The 25,232-nt window shown below is 50.2% G+C and overlaps 1 protein-coding gene across 1 annotated transcript in view; it reads right to left on the reverse strand.

Annotated features, from left to right (window-relative positions):
- Nucleotides 1–25,232, reverse strand: part of GREB1 (growth regulating estrogen receptor binding 1) — an 81,764-nt gene that overhangs the window by 23,829 nt on the left and 32,703 nt on the right. Inside the window, 14 exon segments of the mRNA XM_036874090.1 lie at nt 512–601; nt 2,196–2,395; nt 3,693–3,808; nt 5,428–5,767; nt 11,525–11,661; nt 13,114–13,309; nt 14,685–14,865; nt 15,590–15,787; nt 16,457–16,585; nt 17,297–17,425; nt 18,504–18,854; nt 21,469–21,654; nt 24,227–24,370; nt 24,848–24,961. Coding sequence (XP_036729985.1) covers nt 512–601; nt 2,196–2,395; nt 3,693–3,808; nt 5,428–5,767; nt 11,525–11,661; nt 13,114–13,309; nt 14,685–14,865; nt 15,590–15,787; nt 16,457–16,585; nt 17,297–17,425; nt 18,504–18,854; nt 21,469–21,654; nt 24,227–24,370; nt 24,848–24,961 — 2,511 coding nt within the window.

The following is a 25,232-nucleotide window of genomic DNA, read 5'->3' on the forward strand; positions in this document are numbered from 1 at the left end:
TATGTCTCACGTGTGCCCGTCCTGACTGCTCCTGAGGCCGAGGCATCCCTCAGAGCAGAGGCCTGGAGCGCTTCATCCACATTCCCCGCTCCCTCCACCAAAGTGTGGTCCAGGTCCAGGGGTCAGTGACACTTGCTAACTTTTGTTATTTCTCCCCCAGTGAAGTCTTCTGTGTCCACTTCTCTCCGCCCTCAGACTCGACAAGAACACTCACCCAGCTCCTCTCCCCTGATTCCCCAAACCAACAGCTGCCTGTAGAGCACAGAGGGAGGGCCCTCTGACACCACCCGGCACAGGCCCTGCGGGGGCAGAGGCCACGACCTCCTCCTGGGAAGGACCTCCCACTCCCCGCCCAAGTCCAGAAAGACGCGTACTCTCTAGAAAGGCCAGTTCTTCGTAGATCCCTTCTCTTTCCAGTTCTCGTAGAAAATAAAGGATCTCTTTTCATTCTTTGAAATCTCAAAAAACTAAAATGGTCCAATTGTGGGATCTTTACCCCTTGGAGACTTACTGGATGCCTTAGAGGAGAGGGATGAAGACGCGGAGTCATGGGAGCAGGAGCGTTCTCTCTTCACGGGGCTCTTCTTCTCTGATGTGGAGCCTGGTTCAAAACACACACACTGAAGAGGCCTCGTAATCACGGTCCTGTACATTCCCCCAGCACTTCACAGTTTACAAAGTGCATTCACACATATCATCTCTGATCTGTCCACCCACCACCCAACCACCCATCCATCCCTCCATCCATCCATCCCTCCATCCATCCCTCCCTCCATCCATCCCTCCATCTGTCCATCCCTCCCTCCATCCCTCCATCCCTCCGTCCATCCCTCCATCCATCCCTCCATCCGTCCATCCGTCCATCCCTCCATCCCTCCCTCCATCCATCCATCCCTCCATCCATCCATCCCTCCACCCATCCCTCCATCCGTCCATCCCTCCATCCGTCCGTCCCTCCCTCCATCTCTCCATCCGTCCATCCCTCCATCCCTCCCTCCATCCATCCATCCATCCCTCCATCCATCCATCCATCCATCCATCCACGTTCCCAGGCATCCTCCTCTGAGGCAGTGCTGAGGAGACAGGTGTACAACACAGAGCAGGCCAGTGAGGCACTGGTGGGTCAGTGAGGCTCCTGCCCAGGGGTCACAGCTACAGGACAGAGTAAGGAGAGCAAAGAGGGAGGAGCCCAGGGGCCAGGTGCCCACCCAGCAGGGAGAAGCAGGAGCAGGGAAACATCCTGGGAAAGGTGACCCTGATCCCGGTTCTGAAGGGCCGGCAGGGATTTCCAGGTGAAGCACGGAGCAGAGGGAACTCGAGTGGCCGGGAGAACGCCTGTGTGGCCCAGAGGTGACAGAGCAGGGCACATTCATGAGATGAGTGTGGCCAAGAGCCCGGGGTGCGGCGTAGGGGCCGGAAGCCAAGAGGAACGAATGGGGAAAGGACGGAGGTGGGTCGGGAGATTCCAGGAGTGTGGATTCACTCCACGGGCAGTTTCATGTCAGGGTCCCATTCACGTCCGTGAAAGGTTCCTACAGCACCAGGCGGGTCTTTCCACCCCACTTTACAGACGAGTCATCTGAGGCTTGGAGAGGTGACGTGACCTGTCCAAAGCCACACAGCCAGAGATGGAGGGGGAAGAGCGTCCTCATCTTCCAGCTCTCCATCTCTCTCTCTGCTACACCAAACCCCACGAATCCCTTGCATATTTGTAGTAGCAGCTTTTTATTTTCTCTCGCTATCCTGTTGACTACAGCCAAATGCCTTGCATTGCTCCGATTTATGTGTCCTATTAAAATACATGGCGTTGAACTCTGATGTCTGCAAACGAAACTAGCCTGTTTTCATAAATCTCAATAAGGGACAGATCCTGTTAATTCACATACAGGAAACAAGCGAGTGAACCTTAAACCAGGCAGTAATTCCGCCAGCAATTCAAACAAGGCATGAACTTAAAGCCTAGGAAATCTCCATTTTTCTTCCTACTCTTTAAGAATTCTAGAGCTACAAAGAACCTGTTGGGATTTCCATCTTCTCACATCACCAAAAATGAGGGGGAGAAAGCAAAATCTGAAATCGTTGAGGGATTTCCCCCAAAGACGTGTCCAGATGGCTCTCATCGGGAGCTGCTGACCAGTAGACGGGCCCAGGGCCGCGCTGCGTGCGGGACAGGTGTCTAGACCGGCCCTCCCCACCTTCCGTCACCAGCTCCTCATCCTCGTTGTCTGTGCTGCTCAGCTTTTCAGCGTCGCTCTCCAAGGCCTCACTCCGGGCCCCCTTCTCCAGGGGAGCCTCGCTGCTCACAAAGTAAGCGGCCAGGCCCAGCTCCTGCTCCAATGCCGTCCTCACCAGGCAGGAGGAGTTTATGAGCCGCAGGTCACAGTACCGCAGAGACCTGGGAGGAAACGGAAGAAGGGCTCGACTGCCTTCTACAGAGGAGGTACCGCTTGCACTGGGGACCAGCACCCTGCCTTCCTCATTAGGCCCCTAGGACTCGTGCAAACGGAGAAGCAAACAGCATCACTGGAACCCCTGAGCAACAACGTCTGTTTGACTGCAAGTCTCTGGGGGCCCCTGCCGTGGATCTAGCCCCGTGCTGCTTGGAATCAAAGGAACACTGACTTTCAGGTCAGACAAAAATGAGGCTTGAACCCCTGCCCTGCCACTTCCTGGTGACAGACCCTCGACAAGCTGGGCACCTTCTTGGAGGCTCAGATGTTTTTCAAACGAAAGATGGCCATGAATATTAATAACCATCTCCGTGCACTGCTGGGAGAAATATATGTAATAAGTGGGTATTTGATTATTCCATCAACATTTAAAATGTGCCCAAGACTATGCCTCATGCAAGGGAGAGGATGGTGATCAAGTCATCGCCATACTGGAAACGAGAGTCTGCCTGGGAAGACATGCCAATGAGTCACGACACACGTGGAGGTGTGGGCACAGAGGGCAGGCTGGGGCAGGGCTCGCAGCTGTGCGGGGGAAACAGCAGAGGGCTTGGAGACAGGCAGATGCGGGGTGCAGTTAGGCTTTTACTAAAGCAAATGACCTTTCATTTGCTCATCTATAAAACAGGGGAGTAATACTATGGTCGTAGGTGCAAATGCTAGATTAAAAGTCTAGCCCAGTGCCTGATACAAAAAGTAAATGCTTGCTCAATGTTAAGAGAGACTAAGACATTGTCTTAGTCCTTATGGAGCTGAGGAATAGAAGACTTGATCCGTGACACGGCAACAACCGAGGTTGAACCCTGTGCGGACACTTTTACCCGGCCTGTGAGTACGCGGCGCGAGGTGGCCCTTGCGTAAGTGTCATGTGGCCAAGCGGCAAGAAGCCGGGCGGCCCTGGAGTCCGCCATGCGGCGCACTGGCTTAATCTCTGTAAGCCTCAGCTTCCTCATCGGCTACAGGGCCTCCACCCACGGAGCCCGGCAAGAGTCCCCACATCCCCCACCACGAGCCTGGGGGGTGCCTGTCTGAGAATTAGGAAAAGCTGCCCAGGCCTCAGACGCATTTCACTGACATTTGCTAGAAAACGGTCACCATAAAGATACACATCTATGATGACTTTGATGTGAAGGCATTCCCAAGAGTCGGGCAGGGGAAGCTTGACCTGGCAAAGCCCCCAGCGGCGAGCCCGGGCAACTGGCTCCTCAGAGACCCCCAGGCGCACAGTCCCTCCCCACTCACCTCGGTAAGGACTCCCCATGTGGGTCCATCCCACTGAAGATCAGGATGCAAGGCAGGCCCTCCAACTCCAAGTATGTCTGAGGCCTCCACTCCGCATCCTCAATTTTCTGCCACATCTGCAGGTAATTAAAAAGAAAGCTGTAAGACTTCTTACTTTCCAACCAGCCCAGCTCCAAGGGAACCTTGATATCCTTCTGCTGATTTAAAGCTCTTGCAATGCCTCGCTGGATTTTTATCAAATTTAAACTGCAAACAAGCATACCATTGGCTTCACCACGGGACTCCCAGCCACACAGAACACTGCCTGGCACTTATCAACTGTCAAGAAATATCTGCCAACTGACTGCCTGATTCTTTGCGAGACAGTGTATATCCTCAACTGTCTAACATTTGGTACTATGTTCTCTCCATTGTGGGGCTGTGCCTTCACAGTTCCTTCCCAATTATTCTCTCAGTATTCTTACCCTAACCCTTTTGCATCCTCCGTCACCTGTACGTTTAGTGAAAGGCGATTACGGTCCAGGCACTGTGCTAGTTTGGGGGGCTGAGATGTGTGGGGCTGTCCTTGCCCTTCTCTGCTGGGGGAGGAGCCAGATGACAGGCAGGTAAAACAGAACTTGCCCCAGGTTGGGGGGGTGCGGGGGGACAAGTAGGGGGAAGGGCAGCTTCCTGAAAGAAGAAAAGACGCTGGGGACTTCCCTGGGGGTGCAGTGGTTAAGAATCCTCCTGCCAGTGCAGGGGACACGGGTTCGAGCCCTGGTCCAGGAAGATCCCACATGCCGTGGAGCAACTAAGCCCGTGTGCCACAACTACTGAGCCTGCGCTCTAGAGCCCATGAGCCACAACTACTGAGCCCACATGCCACAACTACTGAGCCCGCGAGCCACAACTACTGAGCCCGTGAGCCACAACTACTGAAGCCTGCATGCCTAGAGCCCACGCACTGCAACAAAGAGTAGCCCCTGCTCACCGCAACTAGAGAAAGCCCACGCGCAGCAACGAAGACCCAACGCAGTCAAAAATAAATAAATTTTAAAAAATTTAAAAAAAAAAGACACTGAGTTGAATTCTGCAGATTGATAGGCATCAGCTAAATAAACAAGAAGAAGAAGAAATGAGGGCTTCCCTGGTGGCGCAGTGGTTGAGAATCTGCCTGCCAATGCAGGGGACACGGGTTTGAGCCCTGGTCTGGGAAGATGCCACATGCCCGTGGAGCGGCTGGGCCTGTGAGCCACGGCTACTGAGCCTGCGCATCTGGAGCCTGTGCTCCGCAACAGGAGAGGCCGTGACAGTGGGAGGCCCGCGCACCACGATGAAGAGTGGCCCCCCGCTCGCCGCAACTGGCGAAAGCCCTCGCACAGAAACGAAGACCCAACGCACCCAATAAATAAATAAAGAAATAAATTTATAAAAAAAAAAAAAAAAAGAAGAAGAAGAAATGAATCCCCAGAAAGAAATAAAATCAAGCTACAACCCAGAAGTTTGAAAGAGCAGTGTGTTTTGGGGGGGGTGCAGCTTTTATAAGTAATGTGGTACAGCTGCACTGAAAGCTGCAGGTAGGCACGTGGCAAGAGAGGCAGCTGGAGGGGTGGGCCGGTATGCAGAGGCCACGATGGACCGATGGACCGCGATGGGACCTTAAGGAGTTTGTCGCCACCCCACTCCCTCTCCTCCCTTCCCCCTGGTGGTCCCGCCCCACCGCCCTCCCAGGAGTCTCTCCCCACTCCTGTCCCACCTTGAGCTGCTTCAAGAAGTGCTTCCCGATGGTGATGCCAGAGCTGGGGTTGCCCAGGATGATCTCAAAGTGCTCCTCCAGGGCCAGCTGCGCCCGCACGTGGGCCAGCCGTTCGTAGGCCACGGCCGCCAGCGGGGAGCAGGGCACCCGCAGCAGGACCATGAGCCCGTGGCCGCAGGGGCACTGCTTCGGGGAGTTGATGAGGTTCTGCGTGATCTCCAGCGTCTCCACCGATGTGTAGTTCTTCATCTGAGAGAGGCCACTCACGGCCATCATCGCGGCCGTGTAGTGCTGCACGAGAACAAAGGTCCTGATCACCGCGCTGTGCAGGCGGGGGAACCTGCAAGGAACAGAGAGAGACCACGTCGTGACCCAGGGCTGCCACCCCCAAGGATGCCCAGAGAGCTCCGAGAGAGAAAGGCCTTTCCGGGGCAAACAAGTAACCCAGACACCTGCCATCTCGGGCACAGGCAACTCCTGGATCACAAACAAGTGGTGTTGCCTTTTGAAGCTGGTTGTTTACAACCTGAAATTGAAGTCTTCCTTAGAAGTCAAGTCAAAAACTGCTTTATCATTTCCAGCTGAGAAACAAGCAAAGTTTTGCTGTTGCTGCTGGCGCATACTAGCTGCTCAATAAACATCTGTTCAATGACTAGATGAATGAGTAAAATAAATGCCCATCATCAGCTTAATTTATGTTTCCATGAGTTAGGTAATTTGCTCCAGGTTCCCACTGGCAATAAGAGAACCATCAGTAATCAGTATGTAAGTGCAGCTACCACGTACCCCAGATCTGGGGGGGACCATCCTAAAGGCATATCATTCATTTCATGTACAGTGAGTTATTAGAAATGTAACTAATGTGATTTTAATTTGACAGATGAATTACAAATCCAAACACAGGCAGTCAAACCAAGAATCCTAGTTTTTGTTTCAGAAGCTGTGGTCACACGAAGGGGGAGACCCCTCCCACAACCACGTGCACTGCCAGAGCAGCTCTGACCCCTGTGCCAGAGACAGACCCCAGAACACCACGAGAAAAACCCAAGTCACTGTATGTCACTCTGCGTTTCTCAGTAGGAATAGACAAATTGATGTTCCGTTTATAGGCAATGCTCTTGGGAGTTTATTTAGATGGAATGAGTCCCCTGACTCAGTGGCTTTTTGGAGCAAAGATAAAGTAGTTTCTTGACCTACAAAGATAGGAACCTTCCCACGGCCATGTCACCCTGTGAGTTCTATCAGGGCAGCCAGCTCACCTTCCAACAGCATCTCTGATATCTTCTCCTGCCCATCGTTATACTTCTGTTCATTCTTTCGCCTTAGCACTCAACTACTTTATGGCTTCTATGAACAGAAGAGTTGGCCTGGCAAACTTGCCAATACCAGTGCTGTCTTGGGAAGGCATTAAGGGTCTGCAGGTTCTGGCACAAAGGGGACCAGTGGCCCAAGCACTGCTTTACCCTGCCCCTGGTGCACTGGCCAAGTAGTGCCCAGGAAGAAAGAGAGCAGAGTGGAAAATGCATTGTCTCCACTCTCTACAGCACTACCCCAGCTGTGGTGGCCCCTTGTCACCTTGAGCAAGGTAAGAAGAGCAAGATGTCACTTAGGGAGAAGCACACTCTTCTCCCCACCTCCAACATCTGCTTTCAACTCTGCTCAAAGGACAAGCAGAGACTTCTGCTTCTGGCCAAGACAGAGTAACAGGGACTAGATTTATTTTTCCATCAGAAATAACTAAAAATCTGGATAAATAGAAGAACCAACAGTGTTTCAAGACACTGAGCAATGAAAGACAGTGATCCTTCGAAATGGAAAAGAAATTAGGTGAGCCTCCCGTTTCTACCTGGAAAGAGTTCCCAGGATTGCTCGGGAAGGAGGAACCCAGGCAAGCCCCAGTGTCTCCCTGAGTTGAGGAAAGATCTGGAGTCCAGGGAAACCAAGGCAGCCAGAGTTCATGGGGGAAATTACCAAAGAGGAGAGAACTGCACAGATAGAGAACTCAGGAGAGCGGCAGAGGGTCCCATTCAAATCCACAGCTAAGTAGTGATCAGTGCATATATGTGAGAAAACTACCCAAAGCCAAGAAAACGACCATCCAAAAGGATTAGAGGGAACAATACTTCAAACTCACATAGGGCTTGGAATAGTTCCTGTTCCCATCACCAGTGTGGAAGACATCAAAATTCATGAAATATTGTAGAGTACTTAGAGGGTTTCACTTCAGTAGTGAACAAAATTAGCCCTAGACTAAAAACTGCTCAGGTCCTGCCTAACAAAGTTTAAAAGCAAAACCTGAAAGAATTAAACTGTTTCCAAGGAACTTAACTGTATCTCAGAACAAAGCTTAAGAAGATTTATAGGAATACAAATATATCCAGCACCCAATGAGGTAAAATTCACAATGTCTGGCATCCTCTCAAAAATTACCAGATATGTAAAGAAGCAGAAAAACACAACCCTTAATAAGGAGGGGGGAAAATCAACCAATAGAAACTGACCCAGAAACAACACAGATGACAGTATTAGTAGAGAAGAACATTAAAACAATTATTATAACTATATTCCATATGTTTAAGAAGATACAGGAAAAATCGAGCATTTTAAATGGAAACATAAAAAAGACTCAGATTCTAGAGATGAAAACTAAAATGTCTGAGACAGAAAAAAAACTGGATCCTGAATTCTCATGGGAGCTACCATCTTGGTATTTGGCCCAGCCCTGCCAGCTACAATGGATCAGTTCAGGAATGGCTACCTGACCCAGGATGGGTCATCAGGCTTTTCTTGGGATTTTTCAAACTATTTATAAGAATCAGTCCCCTTCTAGAACCTGGACAATATGAAGTTCAGCAGCAGCTAGGGATGATGTTGTCAGCACATGGAAGAAACCAGTGTGTGATGAGATACAATAAAGCTAACACAGAGAAAAATACCAAAGACAAGACAACACAGTCTTGGCAGTGTTTAATACCTAACTTAAGTTGTTCCTGAAACCAGCTGCATCTAGTTCTGTGGTTTATTTATTCAACCTCTCCTTTTATTTCATGACAGTGCATTCCTCTCCCTTTCCTAAAGTAGTTCAAGTTGGGTTTCAGTCACTTGCAAGGAACAGTCCTGATTAATAAACAAACACAAGTAACAATTTATTATCAATTTGTCAGTGTGTACATTCATGGATGTGCTACCTGAAATTGCCTTTCTTCTTCTCTTAGGAACTTTGTTATATGACTATTTTGCTTTTGTGAAAAATAAAAATATAAATATAAATAAACTGGATGTGACTGACAGCAGAAAAAAAACACTAGTAAACTTGAAATCATAACAATAGAAATGATCTAAAATGAAACAGAGGGAAACAGAAAATAATGACTATAGCATCGGAGAGCTATGGAACAACTTCAAGTAGGCTAATATATGTACAGTTGGATTACTCTAAAAGGGGAAAGGAGAGATGTAGAAAAAAATTTTTGAGGAAATAATGACTAAAATTTTTTCGTATTTGATGAAAATTCAATTAACTCAAGAAACATGAAGAAAACCACACCAAGGCCTATCTTAATCAAATTGCTTAAAATCAGTGATAAATTTAAAACATTTTGAAGTAGCCGGGGTTGGGAGGGAGTGGTGGGGAAGAGAGGTCATTACACAGAGAGAAACAAAGGCGATGATGACAGCAGACTTCTGGTTTGAAACAATGTATGTCAGAAGATAGTAGAGCAACATCTTTAATACTTTGAAAGAAAAAAGTCAACCTAAATTTTATACCCAGGGAAAATATCTTTCAAAAATGAGGCAAAATAAAGACTTTTAAAGACATATAAAAGCTGAAAGAATTCATCACCAGCAGACCTTCCTGCCAAGAAATGTTAAGGAATGTCCTTTGGACAGAAGGAAAATGATGCCGGACAAAAATCTGGATCTACACAAATGAATGAAGAGCACTGGAAGTATTAACTATGTGCATAAATAAAAAAGGAGGTTTTAAAAAATATTCTTATTTAAATATCTTTAAAAGATGATCGACTGCCTAAAGCAAATGTGATTTATTGGGAAGTTTATAACATATATAAGTAAAATGTATGATAACAAAAGCACAAAGCCTAGGAGGAGAGAAATGGAAACATACTATTGTAAGAATCTTATACAGTAAGTGGTACAATATCACTTGAAAGTAGACTGTTCAGGCAGGTTCCATGATTTGCCTAAAGTTAAAACTAATAAAGAGTAGAGCCAGGATGTATGGTGCCATGATCACTCTGGCCTTCTACCAGCTGTGAGAGCTCGCTCCATACAGTTTAGTAGGTCTACTGTTTTGGACTTAAGTGACCAGGATTTGGTCTGGCTTCACTACAAACACCCCACATGACTTTGGGCAAGTGACCTAACCCAAGTCGTTGTTTCTTTCTCTATCAAATGGGGGAATAACAGTGTCTCCTATCTCACTGTGCCATTGTGAGGATTATTTTAGGCAATAAATGGAAAATACTGGCCCAACGTCTACAGATCCCTAAGCGCTCAGCACATGTCTGCTGCACGAGGAGAAGCCGGGGAGCCGGGCAGAGAAGCAGAGGCGGGACAAAGGTCAGTTCTCACAGCCTTAGTGTAAAATCTTGGAGCGTGTCTTCCCTCCGCAAGGTTCTGAGAGCTCGGCTGACAGTCCACGAGTTGGAGAAGTGGCCTGACTAAACCCACCAGCATCAGAGCTGAAAGGGATTCAGTTCCCCAAAGGGTGCTCTGGGGAACACTAATCCCATGAGACAATGGAGATGCCACACGCTCTAGCCGTCTCTTGGAGATTTATAGCACACGTGGCACATTGAAGGCTTTGAGAACTCTCATTGGGAGAAGAATCCTTTGTTAAACGTAAGGTTTATCAGACACACATGACCATGGAACCTCTCGTGACGTAACAACTATTAGCATCCAGCAGTGTAGCTTGGGAAGTACATGTCTAATTCAATCCCTTTGTCAGCAAGTGACACAAATGAGGTGCCATGAGGGGAGATGGCAGAGCTCAGTTCAACACCCACAATTGGCGGCAGAGCCATTCATTTTGTTTTGTATTAGACAGTCTGTAAAGCTTGGCCTGGCTTTTCCACGTATAAACGGTGTGGATGTCGGCACTTAACCTCCCTGAGCCTCAGTTTCCTCATCTGTAAAATGGCAGCGCTGATATCCACCTCAGGGGTCTGCTGTGACAGGGTTGAAAAGGTAGCACTGACTCTGGGTTCACACCCAGTTCTGTCACTTGCTAGACGTGTGGCCTGAGAAAGTCATGGGGTCTCCCTGAGTCTCAGTTTATTTGCAAAATGGGAATAAAAATAGCAACTGGGGCTTCCCTGGTGGCGCAGTGGTTGAGAATCTGCCTGCTAATGCAGGGGACACGGGTTTGAGCCCTGGTCTGGGAAGATCCCACATGCCACAGAGCGGCTGGGCCCGTGAGCCACAACTACTGAGCCTGCGCGTCTGGAGCCTGTGCCCCGCAACGGGAGGGGCCACGATAGTGAAAGGCCCGCGCACCGCGATGAAGAGCGGTCCCCGCACCGCGACAAAGAGTGGCCCCCACTTGCCGCAACTAGAGGAAGCCCTCGCACGAACCGAAGACCCAGCACAGCCAAAAATAAATAAATAAATAAAAATAAAAGTAGCTATAAAAAAAAAAAAATAGCAACTGGCTCAGAGAGGTCGGGAGGACTAAATAACATGATGAATGTAAGAAGAGTGACTGGCACAAAATAAGCACACCGTAGATGACATGCAAAGGAAATAAAGACAAAGCCAACTGACCGCCACTCTCTCTTCCTTTACACCTTTTGCTATCTTATCTCCCATTTTCTTGCTCTCCCTTGAGTCTCAGACATGCAATCCCACATTCTAGCATATTTCTGCCCATTCTCATCTCTCAAATTTTCTGGAACAACATCACCGGCCCAAAAAGGCAAGACGAGAAATAAACCAGGATCCCTTTAATGGAGGGACTGAGTCACCCAGGAAGGGAGAGAGGTGGCCCCCTCCCTGGAATTCCCTGGCTGCACATTCCTCACCTTGCACTTGACTACGGAGCATTTTTAGTAACTTCAAGAGAGACGGGTACCTTTTTCCCAATGCGGTGACCATGGCCTCAAAGGAGCTGTCATATCTCAGCAAGGGGAGGCTGTGTCCTGAGAGGGTGGACTCAATGAACTCGGACAGCCCGAAGTACTTCTTATTCTCAGGATACAAGTCCACTCCCTAAAACAGAAGCGCATCGGTCACGCAAACATTGCCTTTGTGGGGACTGAAAGGGTCACACTCCAGGCGCACAGATGACCTGGACGGGCATCTTGATCTGAACCGTGCTGACTGCAATCCCCTGGATGACGTTTTATAATTGTCTTTCCTCTGCGGCCCCAGAGCACGGCGCACTCCACGCGTAAGGGCCGGCGTCTCCCCATCGGTCAAGACTTTTCCATTCAGCTGACCCCAGTGCCTTTGCCAAGAAGAAAATCAGCCTCTTTTTTTTTTTTTAAACACACAACTTCCTTTGTTAAAATTGCTTCTTTCCAACAATTTTCGCTGGTTTTAGGAATAGACAAATCAACTGTTTTGCATTCAGCTGCTATTAAATCAGCAGAAAGAAATGCATTCATCCAACCAATTTTACCCACACTGATATAAAATTCCTCCCAAACTAACATCAGAGCTCATCAAACTTCAGAGCACAGCAAAGTTGGGGGGGGGGGATGCTAAAATTACAAAGGCATGAATTTCATCCTTAAGTAGCACAGCGGTTAAACATGAGGGCCGTGGATTTCACTGGACTGGGTCATATCCTGGCTCCAGAACCTTCTAGCTGCATGGCTTTAGGCAAGCGGCTTCACCCCTCCCCTCTGCCTCATTTTCCCCATTTGTAAATCGGAAATCATCCTAGCACATGTGTCTTATCTGAGTTCATACGATAAAGCACTTGGAACAGTGCCTGCCTGGCTCACGGGAAGCGCTACATAAAAACAAATGCCGTTGCTACCTCTGATTCTGAATCGGCGGGAAGGAAGCCAAGCATCAGCACCTTTAGAAGTTCCTCGGATGATTCCGAGACACTCCGAAAAAGTCCGCAACTTGATGTCTACTTATTGCTTGTGTAATTAGGTGGAATCCAACCACCAGATTTCTCAAATTACCAGAATGACTTCTGTCTTCTATTTTGATGAGAAAATGGCAGGTGATAAGCTGAAATAAAACTCACCAGGGTTTGTGGACATGTGTTCAGTTTGAGGAAGGAGATTTTGAACCTTGCTGCTGAAGGATGCAGGGGTAGGAAAGCCAAGAACATTTCCAGGGCTTCTAGACAAACTTAGGAGTTACCCCATGTGGAGTCCAAATCCCCACAGCCCTAGAGGGCTGTACGTCCAACACCAGGAGAGCAGGTGTTCAGAACGCTGCTCAGAGAGCTTCAGTCGCCAGAGAAACAGTAAACCAACTGTGTTGCATTACATGCTCTAAGACAGGGAGCCAACAAATGCACACAGGAAGGTTTCTAAAGACCAAGAAGGGTTTAAATCTAATCCTGGGGAGAATCAAAGATCCAAGGAGCTGGAACCCACTGACCCTCAACTGGGCTAGTCAGTCAAGTCTTTAGGTGAACGGGATCTCTCCCAACGCAAGGTCATTGCTACAGTGGGCCCAGCAGCCTGGGACACTCACATTACTGTAGGAGGCCGGCCAGTGTATCTCGTTGTAAGGGCTGATGAGGGTGTGCTGCGTCTGCAGTGCGTACGGGAAGGAGGTCACGTGGAGCGTCACGATGTTGGGGGCCTCCTTCACCTCCTTGCAGTTGAGCAATCTGTCCACCAGCCCCACGGACGGGTCACTCTGGGAGTAGAGGTCGTGAACAGCGCTACTGAGGGAGCAAAAGGGGGAGAAGAAACGATAAGCAGAATGGCAAGCACTGTCCTGTCATTTGATGACAATCAAGCAGTTGGATCAATTGACAGTGAGCCTCCCAACGCTGGCAACAATCGAAGCTTAGGGCTCTGCCCATGACTAGGAAAATGAAATCTTTAAATATGACTGCACTTCAGGTACCCTTCAGGGACTCCCCTGAATACTCATGACTTATTAAAAGCTTGGCTGGGGGAACAGTGTCTACAGAGGATTGCTGGCGAGATACACAATCCACCTGCTTCTCTAGCACAGGGATGCTCAGCCAGGAGTTGTCAATGAGTCGCCTTTTCTCCCTTGGCCCCATCTGACTGTACACCTGCCTCCTTAAATTCTTTTCTCCAACAGTCCTACTGATCTTGAAATGACCCAAAGAGGACATAACATGGTAAATTCTATACTAAATTTTAAAGTATAGGATCAGGAATGGGAAGCATTTTGGACAAGGGGCCGAGGAGACAAGTGCGTCTCAGCCTTTCTCAGTGGGTCAATGGTCTCAGCATTCTTGTCTGTAAATCTAGGGGGACAGGAAAAAAATCAGTGCTTCACCTTTTGGGTGGCAGGTAGCCACTCTGAGAAACCTACCCACCAAATGGATATGTACAATTTAGCTTTTTATATACTTCAGAATGTTCAAATTCCCCCACGCCCATACATGGACGCGAGAATGTAAACCCTTTAACTGGGTGAAATTTAAGGCTCTGGCCAGCCCTGAGCTTCTGCCCCTGCGCTAAATCAAAGCCTTCCTCCGATACCCGACCCACAATCTTCTTTCCCACCTCATCCACGTCAGCGGCAGTGTCTAAACACACAACCCCAAGGCCAGTCTCACGGAGATGACCAATCCTGGTAAACACCCAGGAATCCTGCCAGACTCCAGACTTGACACCATCTGAAATTCATCTAGATTTATGTTCATTTGAATTGAGAAAGTAACATCTCCCCTGGGAAGGGCACCAGCTGTGACCCATGGTGTCCAGAGCCAATGGGGCTCCATCAGGAAGGGGCCTGGGCAGAGCTACTCCCATCCGGATCCCTTCCCGGCACCTGTTGCTCTGCCACTGATACCCTCCCTCCCCCACCCCAGCCTGCGACATTGAGCGAGATGCTTCTCTTCTCTAGTTTCCATAATGGTACCTTTCAGAGGCTGCACTAGATGATCCCTCAGGTAACTTCCGGTCCTAAGGTCTGAAATACACCCACAGCATCTGCCTACAAATGCCAAGCCCCCAACACCATTCATCTTTTTAACACTTATACCCACAGTATCATCCATACATATTCATTCAAAGAAGGGAAATGCCAGCCCTGCCATGTGCCGACACCAGGCTAACCTCACGAGATCCCAGTGGGCGTGGTCGTGGATGAGGACGAAGAGCGTGTGTGGATTCTGAAAGGAGTTTTGCAGAAAGGCCTTGAATTTTGTCTGCGCCTCGGCATCTAGCTTCAAAACATACTGCTCGACCCTCTGCTTGGTCATGTGCTCCTTTTCCAAGCCAAGCTCCAGCAAAACCCCTGCAACACAGTGAAAATGCATCCGTAACTCCAAAGATGGTCATGAGTTCTTCACGCAGCAACAGACACTTGAGGAGCATCTCGCATACGGCAGGCTCCTTGCTGGGACCGGAGGCTGCGGGGATGCAGGAGGAACGTGTGAGTCAGGCAGGCCGATGCCCGTGCAAGCGACTGTCGTGTCACCGCCTGCAGGAGCAGGGCCTGGAGGTGGGCCTGCTCCCCAGCGCGGTATGTACACAGCCCACCCAGGGGCACAGCAGAGCTGCCTCCGTGAAGCAGCCGAGCCCAGCATGGGTGACTGAAGGAAAGGGAAAGGTCCCCTCTCACCCACCAAAATCATCTCCAGCCTGAATGCCACCAGGTCTTAGGTTAGAGCACTCAGAGTGAACCCTCCGAGTGAAGACACTGACTCTCTGTGTGGTTCATGTTTAATCCCCTTGAAAGCACAAGGAAAATACATTAAGTTGAAGCCAGATATCGGGACATACTTCACTGACCTGAGTGGGACAGAGGGAACATTCAAGTCATGTTCTACCTTTAACAGATTATAAAATAGTGGACAAGTCGCTTCCTCTGGGCATGAGTTTCATGAGCTATGAAACCGGGGTGTTAATACGGCACCCTCTACTTTAGAAGTAAAGACGGTGTTAGAATCCAAATCTGAATGCAAACAGATCAAAGCTTCTCCACACAGACCTCACACTTGCCCCTGAAAGGCCCGTACCTGAATGCCAGACGTGGAACAGGGTCTGCTGGTAGGTCACTTCTGAGGGTGGAATACAAATCAGAAAGTCCACCTTCTCAAAGGATCCTAAGTCCAGATTCTGGGTGCTGGAATCTGCGATTGAACACACGTGGGAGAGGAGCTTCTGGGCCACGGCCAGCTGGAAGGGCCAGATGCGGTGAGGTTCCAGATGGTAACCTGGAACCAGAGCCCCCATCAAGGTGAGGTGCACGCCAGCAGATGGCTACGGCCCTGGACCTCTGCTAGGGGATCAAGCAGGCGGCCCCCGTCTGGCACACAAAGTGACGAGGGGCCCCCGTCTGGCACACAAAGTGATGAGGGAACGGGGAAAACACCAATACTGACTGAGCGCCTGCTCCGGGCTACCCACCGTGATGGTCATTTCACACCCTTTTCCTAATTTAAAAATAAAAGGATGAATAGCACTCGGGGAGCACAGAGGCTGTGACCTGCTCCACCTGGACGGGACAAGGATGGCATCCCAGGGAAGCTGATGCTGAGATTGGATTTTGGAAGAGGCTACAGGTTCTCTGGAAGAGGAGGAGACCATCACAGCCCTTCAGGAACTCAGAATGAATGAAGTATTTCAACAATGCATCGACAAACTGGAAATCAACAGAGAAATGTGCCGTCTCAGGAAAACTGTACAGATGTACGTTTCAGGGTAAAATGAGACTGTTATCATCAAAGACTAAAATTAAAATTAGACATTAGGTCTACTGGATTCTAAGGAGATGCCCTGCCCGCCGGAGGTGCCTCTACCTTTGCTTCCTTGCAGCCCCTGGGGGCCCTGGAGGCTGCCTCAGCAGCCCAGAGCTTGGCCACCAGCGCCCCGGCGTCACTCACTTGTGCATACTGGTGTCCCGCCGACGTCTAGGGATGCTGATTTGGTGACAGAGGAGGCAGTAAGTGAGGAAGAAATCTGGCCTTGATTTTCCTGATGAAATTTGTCCAGCAAAATATCAATGTCGCCCTCTGCCCAAAACGGAGAGAATAACAGAAATGGGTTTTCCGTCTCAGTGAAACTCGGCAAGCATCTATGGAACACCCCCTGTGTATCAGGCACTGTCCTGGGCCTGGGGCACCAGAGATAGGGTGGCCCATCCTGTCAAGGAGCCCACAGCCCAGGAAGGCAGATGTGCTAAAGAAAATTACATTATGACCCAGAAGGTGCCAGGACAGAAAGAAAGAAGAGCGAGATGCCAAAGGTCAGGAGGTAGGGGTCTGAGCACATCTTGGAGAAGGAGGGGCCGGCAAGAGTTTCTGGGAGGAAATGGGGTGAGTCTGGTAGGGTGAGCGGCCAGGAAAAGAAGGGAGACGGGCACTCAAGGCACAGGACACACAGAATGAGGCACAGAGAATACACTTCTCCAGTGAGAAGCTTTAAGCAACACAGAGCGGGAGGCAGGAGGGTGATGGACAGAGCCGGAGAGGTACGGAGAACCAGGCACAAGGCCCTTGTGTGCCCCCAAAGGACGAAACCACAAAGCCGCCACCTAGAGAACCCACAGCCAGAGCAGGAAACAGCCAGCCAGAGACCCCACAGCTGGAAGGGCCGCCCACACATGTAAACCCAGGCCAGCCTCAGCAGGTCACGGGGGGTGGGCTCCATCCCCCGAGATGACCTTGCCCTTGGTGTCTTTCTCATCAATTTATGAATTTTCACCTGTCTCACTACAAGCCTACCTGGACAGAGGGTGCTAAAAAAGGCTCCCAGAGAGTCCACTTTCCCCGTAACCAGCTCATAATTGACTTCTTTCTGGTACTCGGCTGGGGTGAGAAGGCTCTCAGAAAGAATCCGGGCTTGGTATTTTCCTGGAAAACAAACAACAGTTTGGACTGGGCCCTCCGCTTAGAATTAGCACGTGAGCTCCTCAATGGCAGGGTCTGTGCCTGAATCTCTTTCTCCCTCCATCCCGCAAGCCCAGCGCCATGCCTGGCTAACAGCAGGGCTTCCTGCTGGTGAAATGAATAAAGGGTACACACCCCCCCGGGCCCAGTTTAGTAGTTGGGATAATAAGAGGGAAATCCCTGAGTATGGGCTTTGGAACCTGACTCTCTCCCCACTTAACTCGCTGTGTAACCTAGGCTGACCCAGTTTCCTCATCTGGAATTCGTGGCTAAAAGTATCATCTACTTCACAGGACTATTGTGAGGATAAAACAAGACAATGTTTATAAAATATTCAGCCCAATGCCTGACACAGCAGGGGCTCGAGGTTTATTACTAAAGATATTACTGAAATCAATGGAAAGAATTTATTAAAAACACAGGTGTTTAAGATGAAGGAATGCCAAGAGATCACTGGGACCCTGCATAGTTACTGCAATCCTCCATCCCTCCCCCCTCCCCCCGGGACATTCTGCGCTGTTTGGTGTCTGTCTCCCCACCAGAACGCACGCTCCAGGAAAGCAGGGACATCACTCCTGCGTCCCCAGCCCCCAGAACAGTGACTGCACATAGTAGGGCTTCAATACACGTTTTTATAATTAGCTAATTGGCTCATTAACCCACACAACACAAGAAGGCCATTATTTATTTTTTTTCATCTCCATTAGGTGGTTGAAGAAGCTGAGGGCCAGAGTCATTAAACCACAGACCAGCAGGTGCACGGGGGACCCAGGTTTTCCCTGCATCTATCCAGATCCAAACCTGCCCCCAGTCTCTCTAGAGAAAGGGGAACGGCTCACCTTCTATGCCAGGAGGGATGGAATTTTTCCCGAAGCACACTATTCAGGGCACACCAGGGGCTACTGTGCGCTAACGGCTGTTACTAACCAGCGCAGCTGCAAACCCGGGGCCACGAGAGGCAAAAGGGGGCAACGGCAAAGGAGGGCTTCTGGGCATCACCAGACTGCTCTCCCGGCAGCCCAGCGGCGGGGCCCAGCCTCACCGGTGACGGCGATGCAGGAGTCGATGGCGGCGCTCCGGCAGGCGCAGATGATCACCACGTAGTTGGTCTTGGCCAGCTTGCCCTCGATGAGCAGGCGGAACATCTCAGAGAGGCCCTCGGCCAGGGAGTAGGTGCACTCGATGATGTGCACGCTGTCGTTGCAGGAGCTGGCGGCCAGGCCGGCCAGCCAGGGCAGCTGCGCTGAGGTGACGGGCGCCACGGCCCCAGGCGCCGGCGGGACGGGCTGCGGTGGCACCTGCTGGTACTGCCGGATCTCCGTCAGGTGCGACTCCCGCCAGGAGCGCAGGAAGATCTGCTCCAGGTCCTCCATCAGGGGCACCTGGTCCGCCGCTGGCAATGACAAGGCGGGCGGAAGGGGCCTCAGCACCTGCCCCATGCGGCAGCTTCACACCAACATAACCGGGCCGTGCTGGGGAAATGCGTGTAAACGAACTCTCAAATAACACAACCTAAGTGATTAACGTTAAATGGCATGCGAGACAGCTGGGAAATAGAGGGAGGTGATAAAAGCAGCCCTCATCTCACCATCCTAACAGAACCACTACTATTTTTGTATGTTTCTCCATCTTTTTTTTTCCACGTGCGGGTTTTACATCGTTATAATGCTTGCGGGCCTATGACTTCAAGGCGTGTCTGCCTTCCTCACCATCACGCCACAGTCACGCTTGCATGATGTTTACGGCCTTCATCAACAGCACTGTTAACGGGCACTGGTAACGTGGAGGCACCATCACGGACTGAGCAATGCTGATGTACTGTTGACCCCTGTACTGCTTCCAAATAAGCACATTTATAAATACTTCTGCAATACACAGCTTTATGTATAGGACATTCCTTAGCCTAAATGCTCTAAATTGGGCTTACAGAGCCAACTAATACATATCATCAGACTGTCTCCAGATGGTTTGAATGTCTCAACGTTCCATGACACTAATGACACACGATAACACTGGTTCTCCTGCACCCTTAGCTCCACTGGACAGCATCGTTTGGGTTGTCACCATCAGGTTAGTTGAGAAAAGCACCACTTGTTTCATGTGTTAATTTTGTATCTCTTTGATGACTAGTGAGATTGAGTACCTTCAATGTTTTCTTCCCTACGGGTATTTTCTGGTTGATGTGTCAAAATTTCATATTTGGGTGAGCTGGAGGAAAGAGCACCACGCTTCGATTTAGAAGATGTGTCTCCATCCAGCTCCACCCAGCACCAGCTGTGCAGCCTTGAGCTGTCTTAGCTTGAGCAAGAGTGGTACCCTGGGCAAGGGAGGTGGTGGTGATGGAGAAGGTGGGCGAGGTTGGATTCAGGACGAAGCCGGGCTTACTGATGGATTGGATGTGGATTGCAAGAGTGAGAAAGAGAAACACATCCACATTTTCCCAGATTCCGGACAGCCCTAAGCAGCACGCTCGAGGGTTCCTCCCTACCTGCTCCATCTCTGTCTCCTCCGGGTCCCTGAATGCTGAGTGTCCCAGGGCTCAAACCTTGGCACTTTCCTCCATCCACCACCCCTCCCAGTCTCTCATCCAGCCTCACAGCTCTAATATAGATCATCACTGAGCCCGTGTTTCCTAAATTTGTATCTATAGCTGCAACCTCTCCCTGGGGCTCAAGACCCGCACATCCAAATCCTTGACTTGGCCCACCTGGCTGCCCCATCAGCAGCTCAAACTTGAAATTGCCGAGACAGGACTTCCGCTCATCCTCCAGCGCCACGGCTCACCGGGTTGCTCAGGCCAAAATGCAAGTGCCATCTCTCCCTCACGTCCCTCAGACAGACAGCCCACCATCCTGACCTTCAGAATCTCTCCCCTGTGGCCGTCAGTGGTCCAAGCCACCACCTGCCTTCACTGGGACGACTGCACCATCTGGCCACACATGGCAGCCCATGTGGTCTTCTTGAAATGAAAGTCAGATCATATCTGTCCCCTGCCTAAAACATTGCAGTGGTGCTATGGACTGAATTGTGTCTCCCCCCAAATTCGTATGTTTAAGTATTAGCCCCCAATACGACTTATTTAGTGATAGGGCCTTTAAAGAAGTAGCTAAGTGAGGTCAGAAGGGTGGGGCCCTAAGCCAGTAGGACTGGTGGCCCTGTAAGAAGAGGAGGCGACACCAGAGCTCACCCTCTGTCCCCACACACATGCACAGAGGAGGATACAGGGAGAAGGCAGCCGTCTGCAAGCCAGGAAGAGAGGCCTCACCAGAACCCAACCTTGCTGCCACCCTCATCTTGGATTTCCAGCCTCCAGAACTGTGAGAAGATAAATTTCTGAGGTTTAATCACACAGTCTGTAGCATTTTGTTATGGCAGCCTGAGCAGACAAATACAAAGTGTTTCTCAGTGTGTCTAAAATATGAACCCTTGACCTTAGCCTGAGGCCCTACCCCCTCTCTGACAGCACCCTCACTGTCATGCTCTCACTCTGCAGCCGCCCTGGCTCCCACTGACCTGGGGCTCCATGCTCCAGCCCCGCCTGCCGCCCACCCATCCTCCCCGCTCTGCCTCCCTCAGATCTTCATAAGGCTGGATCCTTCTCATCACTCGGGTCTCGACCCAAACGCCATCTCCTCACGGAGGCCTTTTCTGACAACCTGAAACAACCCCACAATCACATACCCCACCTCCCTCTGCTTACTTTCCACTTGTTTACTGTTTCTCTCTCCCACTAGGATACAGTCTCCTTGAGGGCAAAGCCATTGTTTTATTCCTGCTGTATCTCTGCGCCTAGAAGGGCAGGGAAATCATTTTTGAATTCCCACTGTAGATTTTGACCTACTTTAAGGCCTTTCCAGCCCCTCGGGGTAGAGACCACTGCAGTGACCTGATAGCAGAGGCGGTCTTCACAAGGGTTCCAAGAGAGGGTCAGCGATCAAGGCTTGTGTGGTTCCCGCCTTTAGCGATTATTCCACCAGTGGTTCCCACGAAATGGGAGGGAGACTCACCCAGCTGGACGAGATAGTAGACGGTCAGCAGGAGCTGCATCTCCTCTGAGATGGGCTGTATCGTGGAGGCCCCATACTGTCCATATGCTCTGGAGATAGACTGGGAGTTCTGGTAGCACGTGTACAGGAGAGGGCTCACGACGACATCATTCAGGTTCCCACAGAGGTAAGGGAAGTGCCCGTGGCCTGGGGGAGGAGAAACAGCACCCGCTTGGCCCCTGGCCTCGGGCACAAGGCGTGGTCCCCACATGTGGGGGGATCTCTGAATGCGAGGGCGTGAAAACAGGCAGGCCAGTTGCACCTGGGGTAACTCAAGTGCTCCTTTCCAGGAAATCTTGAACCCCCAGCCCTTGCTGATTTGTGCACCTGCTCTGAGAACAGACAGGGGCTGTAGCATTTGCTTGTTCATTTAGTCCAATCCCCTATTTTACAGCCAAGCAAGCCCAGGCCCAGAGGGAACTGCCAAAGCTGAACAGCCATCGCCTGTGCTGCTCCTTTGGCTCTGACTCTAGAAATTTCACGCAGGCAACACCTACCAGATCTTTGCCAGGCCTGCGCCAGCCCGAGCCTCCCCAACTCCCCGTGTTGGATTCTGCCTCCCAGTCCCCCAGAACTCTCTGACAAGCTGAGTTAGGAAAATAAATCACTGTACAAACCAGAGACTCCAAATACTGACAGAACTTGACAAATGCTTTAGCGAATGTTACAAGATTAATTCTGATGGCAACTCTCAGAGGTGGGACAGCCCAGGCCAGTTCCAAACCGCCTCTGCACCATTTATTAACTATGTGACCCTCAGCAAGAAGCTTAACTTCCCTAAGCCTCAGTCTCCACCTCTGTAGAACAGGGTGGAGAAAATCGAGCCCTCGTGTGGTTGCTGAGATGATCAAGTGTGGTTAAGCGTGTGCGTGGCATCTTGTGTTCAGAAGGTCTCCATTTATTCACCCAACACACACTTGGTGGACGCCTGCCGTGTGCTGTGTACGGGCCTCACACTCGGCTCTGGGGGAAGATCTGGTGACTGGGGCACAGTTCATGTCCTCCAGGAAATTGATTCCCAGACTTGAGGGTGCATGAGGGTCCCCTGAAGGCTTCCTAAAACACAGGTTGCTGGGCCCCACCACAGAGCTTCTGATTCGGATTCCGGGATGGGCCTGGGAATTCACACCTCTACTGAGGTCCCAGGTGATGCTGGTTTTGCTGGTCCAGGGACCACAATTTGGGTAGCATTGTTCACAAACATTATGGTTTATAAGAGGCAATGAAAAGAATTACTATTAAAAGAAGGATGTGAAATTTGTCATGAAAGAGGCACAGAGAAGCTACAACGGGGCCCAGATAAAAGGGAATCTGAGGGGCTTCCCTGGTGGTGCAGTGGTTAAGAATCCGCCTGCCAATGCAGGGGACACGGGTTTGATCTCTGGTCCAGGAAGATCCCACATGCTGTGGAACAACTAAGCCCGTGAGCCACAACTACTGAGCCCGTGTGCCGCAACTACTGAAGCCCACACGCCTAGAGCCCGTGCTCTGCAACAAGAGGAGCCACCACAATGAGAAGCCTGCACACTGCAACAAAGAGTAGCCCCCGCTTGCTGCAACTAGCCTCACGCCCAGTTCAAAACCCAGACCTGCACCCTTCTTCCTGAATACCCTGTCCATTTTTTTTTTAGGATAAAGAAAGGAGTACCCGCTCCTATTTCATAATTAAGAGTAAGATACCTCCCCACTTTCCTACCACCCTCTCTCCTCTGGTCCTACAAACATGATACCAAATAGTGTTCACTCTACTCAATACTATGTAATGGCCTATATGAGAAAAGAATCTAAAAAAGAGTGGATATATGTATACGTACAACTGATTCACTTCGCTGTACACCTAAAACTAACACAACATTGTAAATCAACTATACTCCTATAAACATTTTTTAAAGTTTATGCCATCTAATAATAACAGAAAAAATAAAAATTAAAAAATGAAAAATAAAATAAAAAAATGAAAAAAACCCCACAGTGCGCAGTTATTTAAGAAGGACCTGAATGTGTGAGTGTGTGTGTGTGTGTGAGTGTGTGTGTGTGTGTGTGTGTGTGTGTGTGTGTGAGACTCCGTGCCAGCCCACGGAACTGGCCAGGACCATCATCAAACAAGCCCTGCCGAATCCTCACGTTTCAAGGGCTCCCGCTTCATTAGGAAGGAATTTCCTTAGTTGAGCCACAAATTGACCTCCAACCACGTACATAAGCCCACAGAATAGAGGTCAAATCTGGTCTTGTTTCATGCTTCTGCCTGGTGACCATGGCTATCTTTGCCCAAAGTCAGATTTCATGGCCCAAAAATACTAGCGGTCACAGGACAACCCGCCAGACCAGGGGCCTGACAAATCGGCAAGGGGCTGATGGCCCATCTCTCACCCACGGTGCTCAGCCCTGGGCCTGGTACCATGGCAGGAGCCGAGTGAGGCTGAGAGAGGGACTGATTGAAGGAACAAATGAATAAGCAAACGGTCGTCACGGAACAGGATCGCCTCACTTGGGCTCATTGTAGAAAACCGTGACAAGCTCTGAAACTCTGGGGCCTGATCAGGGGCTACCCCAGGGACCGGGCTGCTTGGTTCTCTCATTGCCCCGGAAAGGATTTGAGAGTTTTCCCAGGAGGACCCCTTGGTGTGGAGCCAGACTGGGAGCACGTGTCATGTTGCCTGTTTCTCGTGCGCCCCCTGGGCTCCCCGACTTCCACCACTCGTCACACTGCTGTACTTGCCTTTAAAGATCACTGGCTTGGCCTTGCATATTTTCAGCAAGTTGTCGGGAATGGACACTGGTTCTCCGGAGGCCACAACGGGAAAGGTGACTGAAGCCGGTCCCACCAAGCCAACCTGGGGCATGCAGGTCACGCCTGTGCTCTCTAGGGACACGCCGAGAGCGTTAGGAAGACACGTCAGACAAATCATCCACCTCTGGCAGACCTGCCGTCAGGCTGGCCAACACGTCTGCTACAGCTTGACCAGTTCTCTGCTTATGGGAGCATCCAAGTCCGGGAATCACAGATTCCTGAGGTCAAAGCATCTTAAAGGTCACTGGGTCCCCCTTCCCCACCAAACAACCCAGTCTCCTCCTCTCGATATCCCTGCCAAGTGACAGGCAAGCCTTTTAAAAAATTCCTCTAGGATCAGAGAACTCAGTACTGTACATGGATCCTGGGCTTTGTTAAGCAAGTCTAATATACGAGAAAGAGAATCTTTTGTTATACCCAAGTCTGCCTCCCTAGAACTTTCTCACCAATACACACAAAAGCACATGTAAACGCACACACACACCACCAGCAGCACCACCACCGCGAGTACCCAAGCCTTGGACTTGGGGCAAGGATTTCGTCACTTACCATACTTAGCTCTGCTCCCACCACCCTGGGGGTAACCACCATCCGCAGCTGATGGAGATTCTGGAGACCATCCTTTGTGGCGTTTTTTGGGGGGCCCGGAGTTTGATAAGATACCTAGACAACATTCAGAGCATGGATTAGGCTGTCACTAGGGATGGGCTTCAATACAACGTTCCCCTGAACTGGAGCACGCTTACTTGTAATTTTTTAAATCACAGTTTCACAATGGGTTTTAGCATCTAGTGAAGTATCTAGGCATAAGGAAATATCCCATCGACCTTCGTAAACGTTTTATCCCAAAGCTGTGCAAGTGTCTAAGCTTTAGCTCTCCGAGCATTACCTCCTTCATCTTTACAGTGGGATAATAAAACCTACTCTGAAAGGT

Source organism: Balaenoptera musculus, chromosome 13 (assembly GCF_009873245.2).
Source record: "Balaenoptera musculus isolate JJ_BM4_2016_0621 chromosome 13, mBalMus1.pri.v3, whole genome shotgun sequence".
Classification (NCBI taxonomy): Eukaryota; Metazoa; Chordata; class Mammalia; order Artiodactyla; family Balaenopteridae; genus Balaenoptera; species Balaenoptera musculus.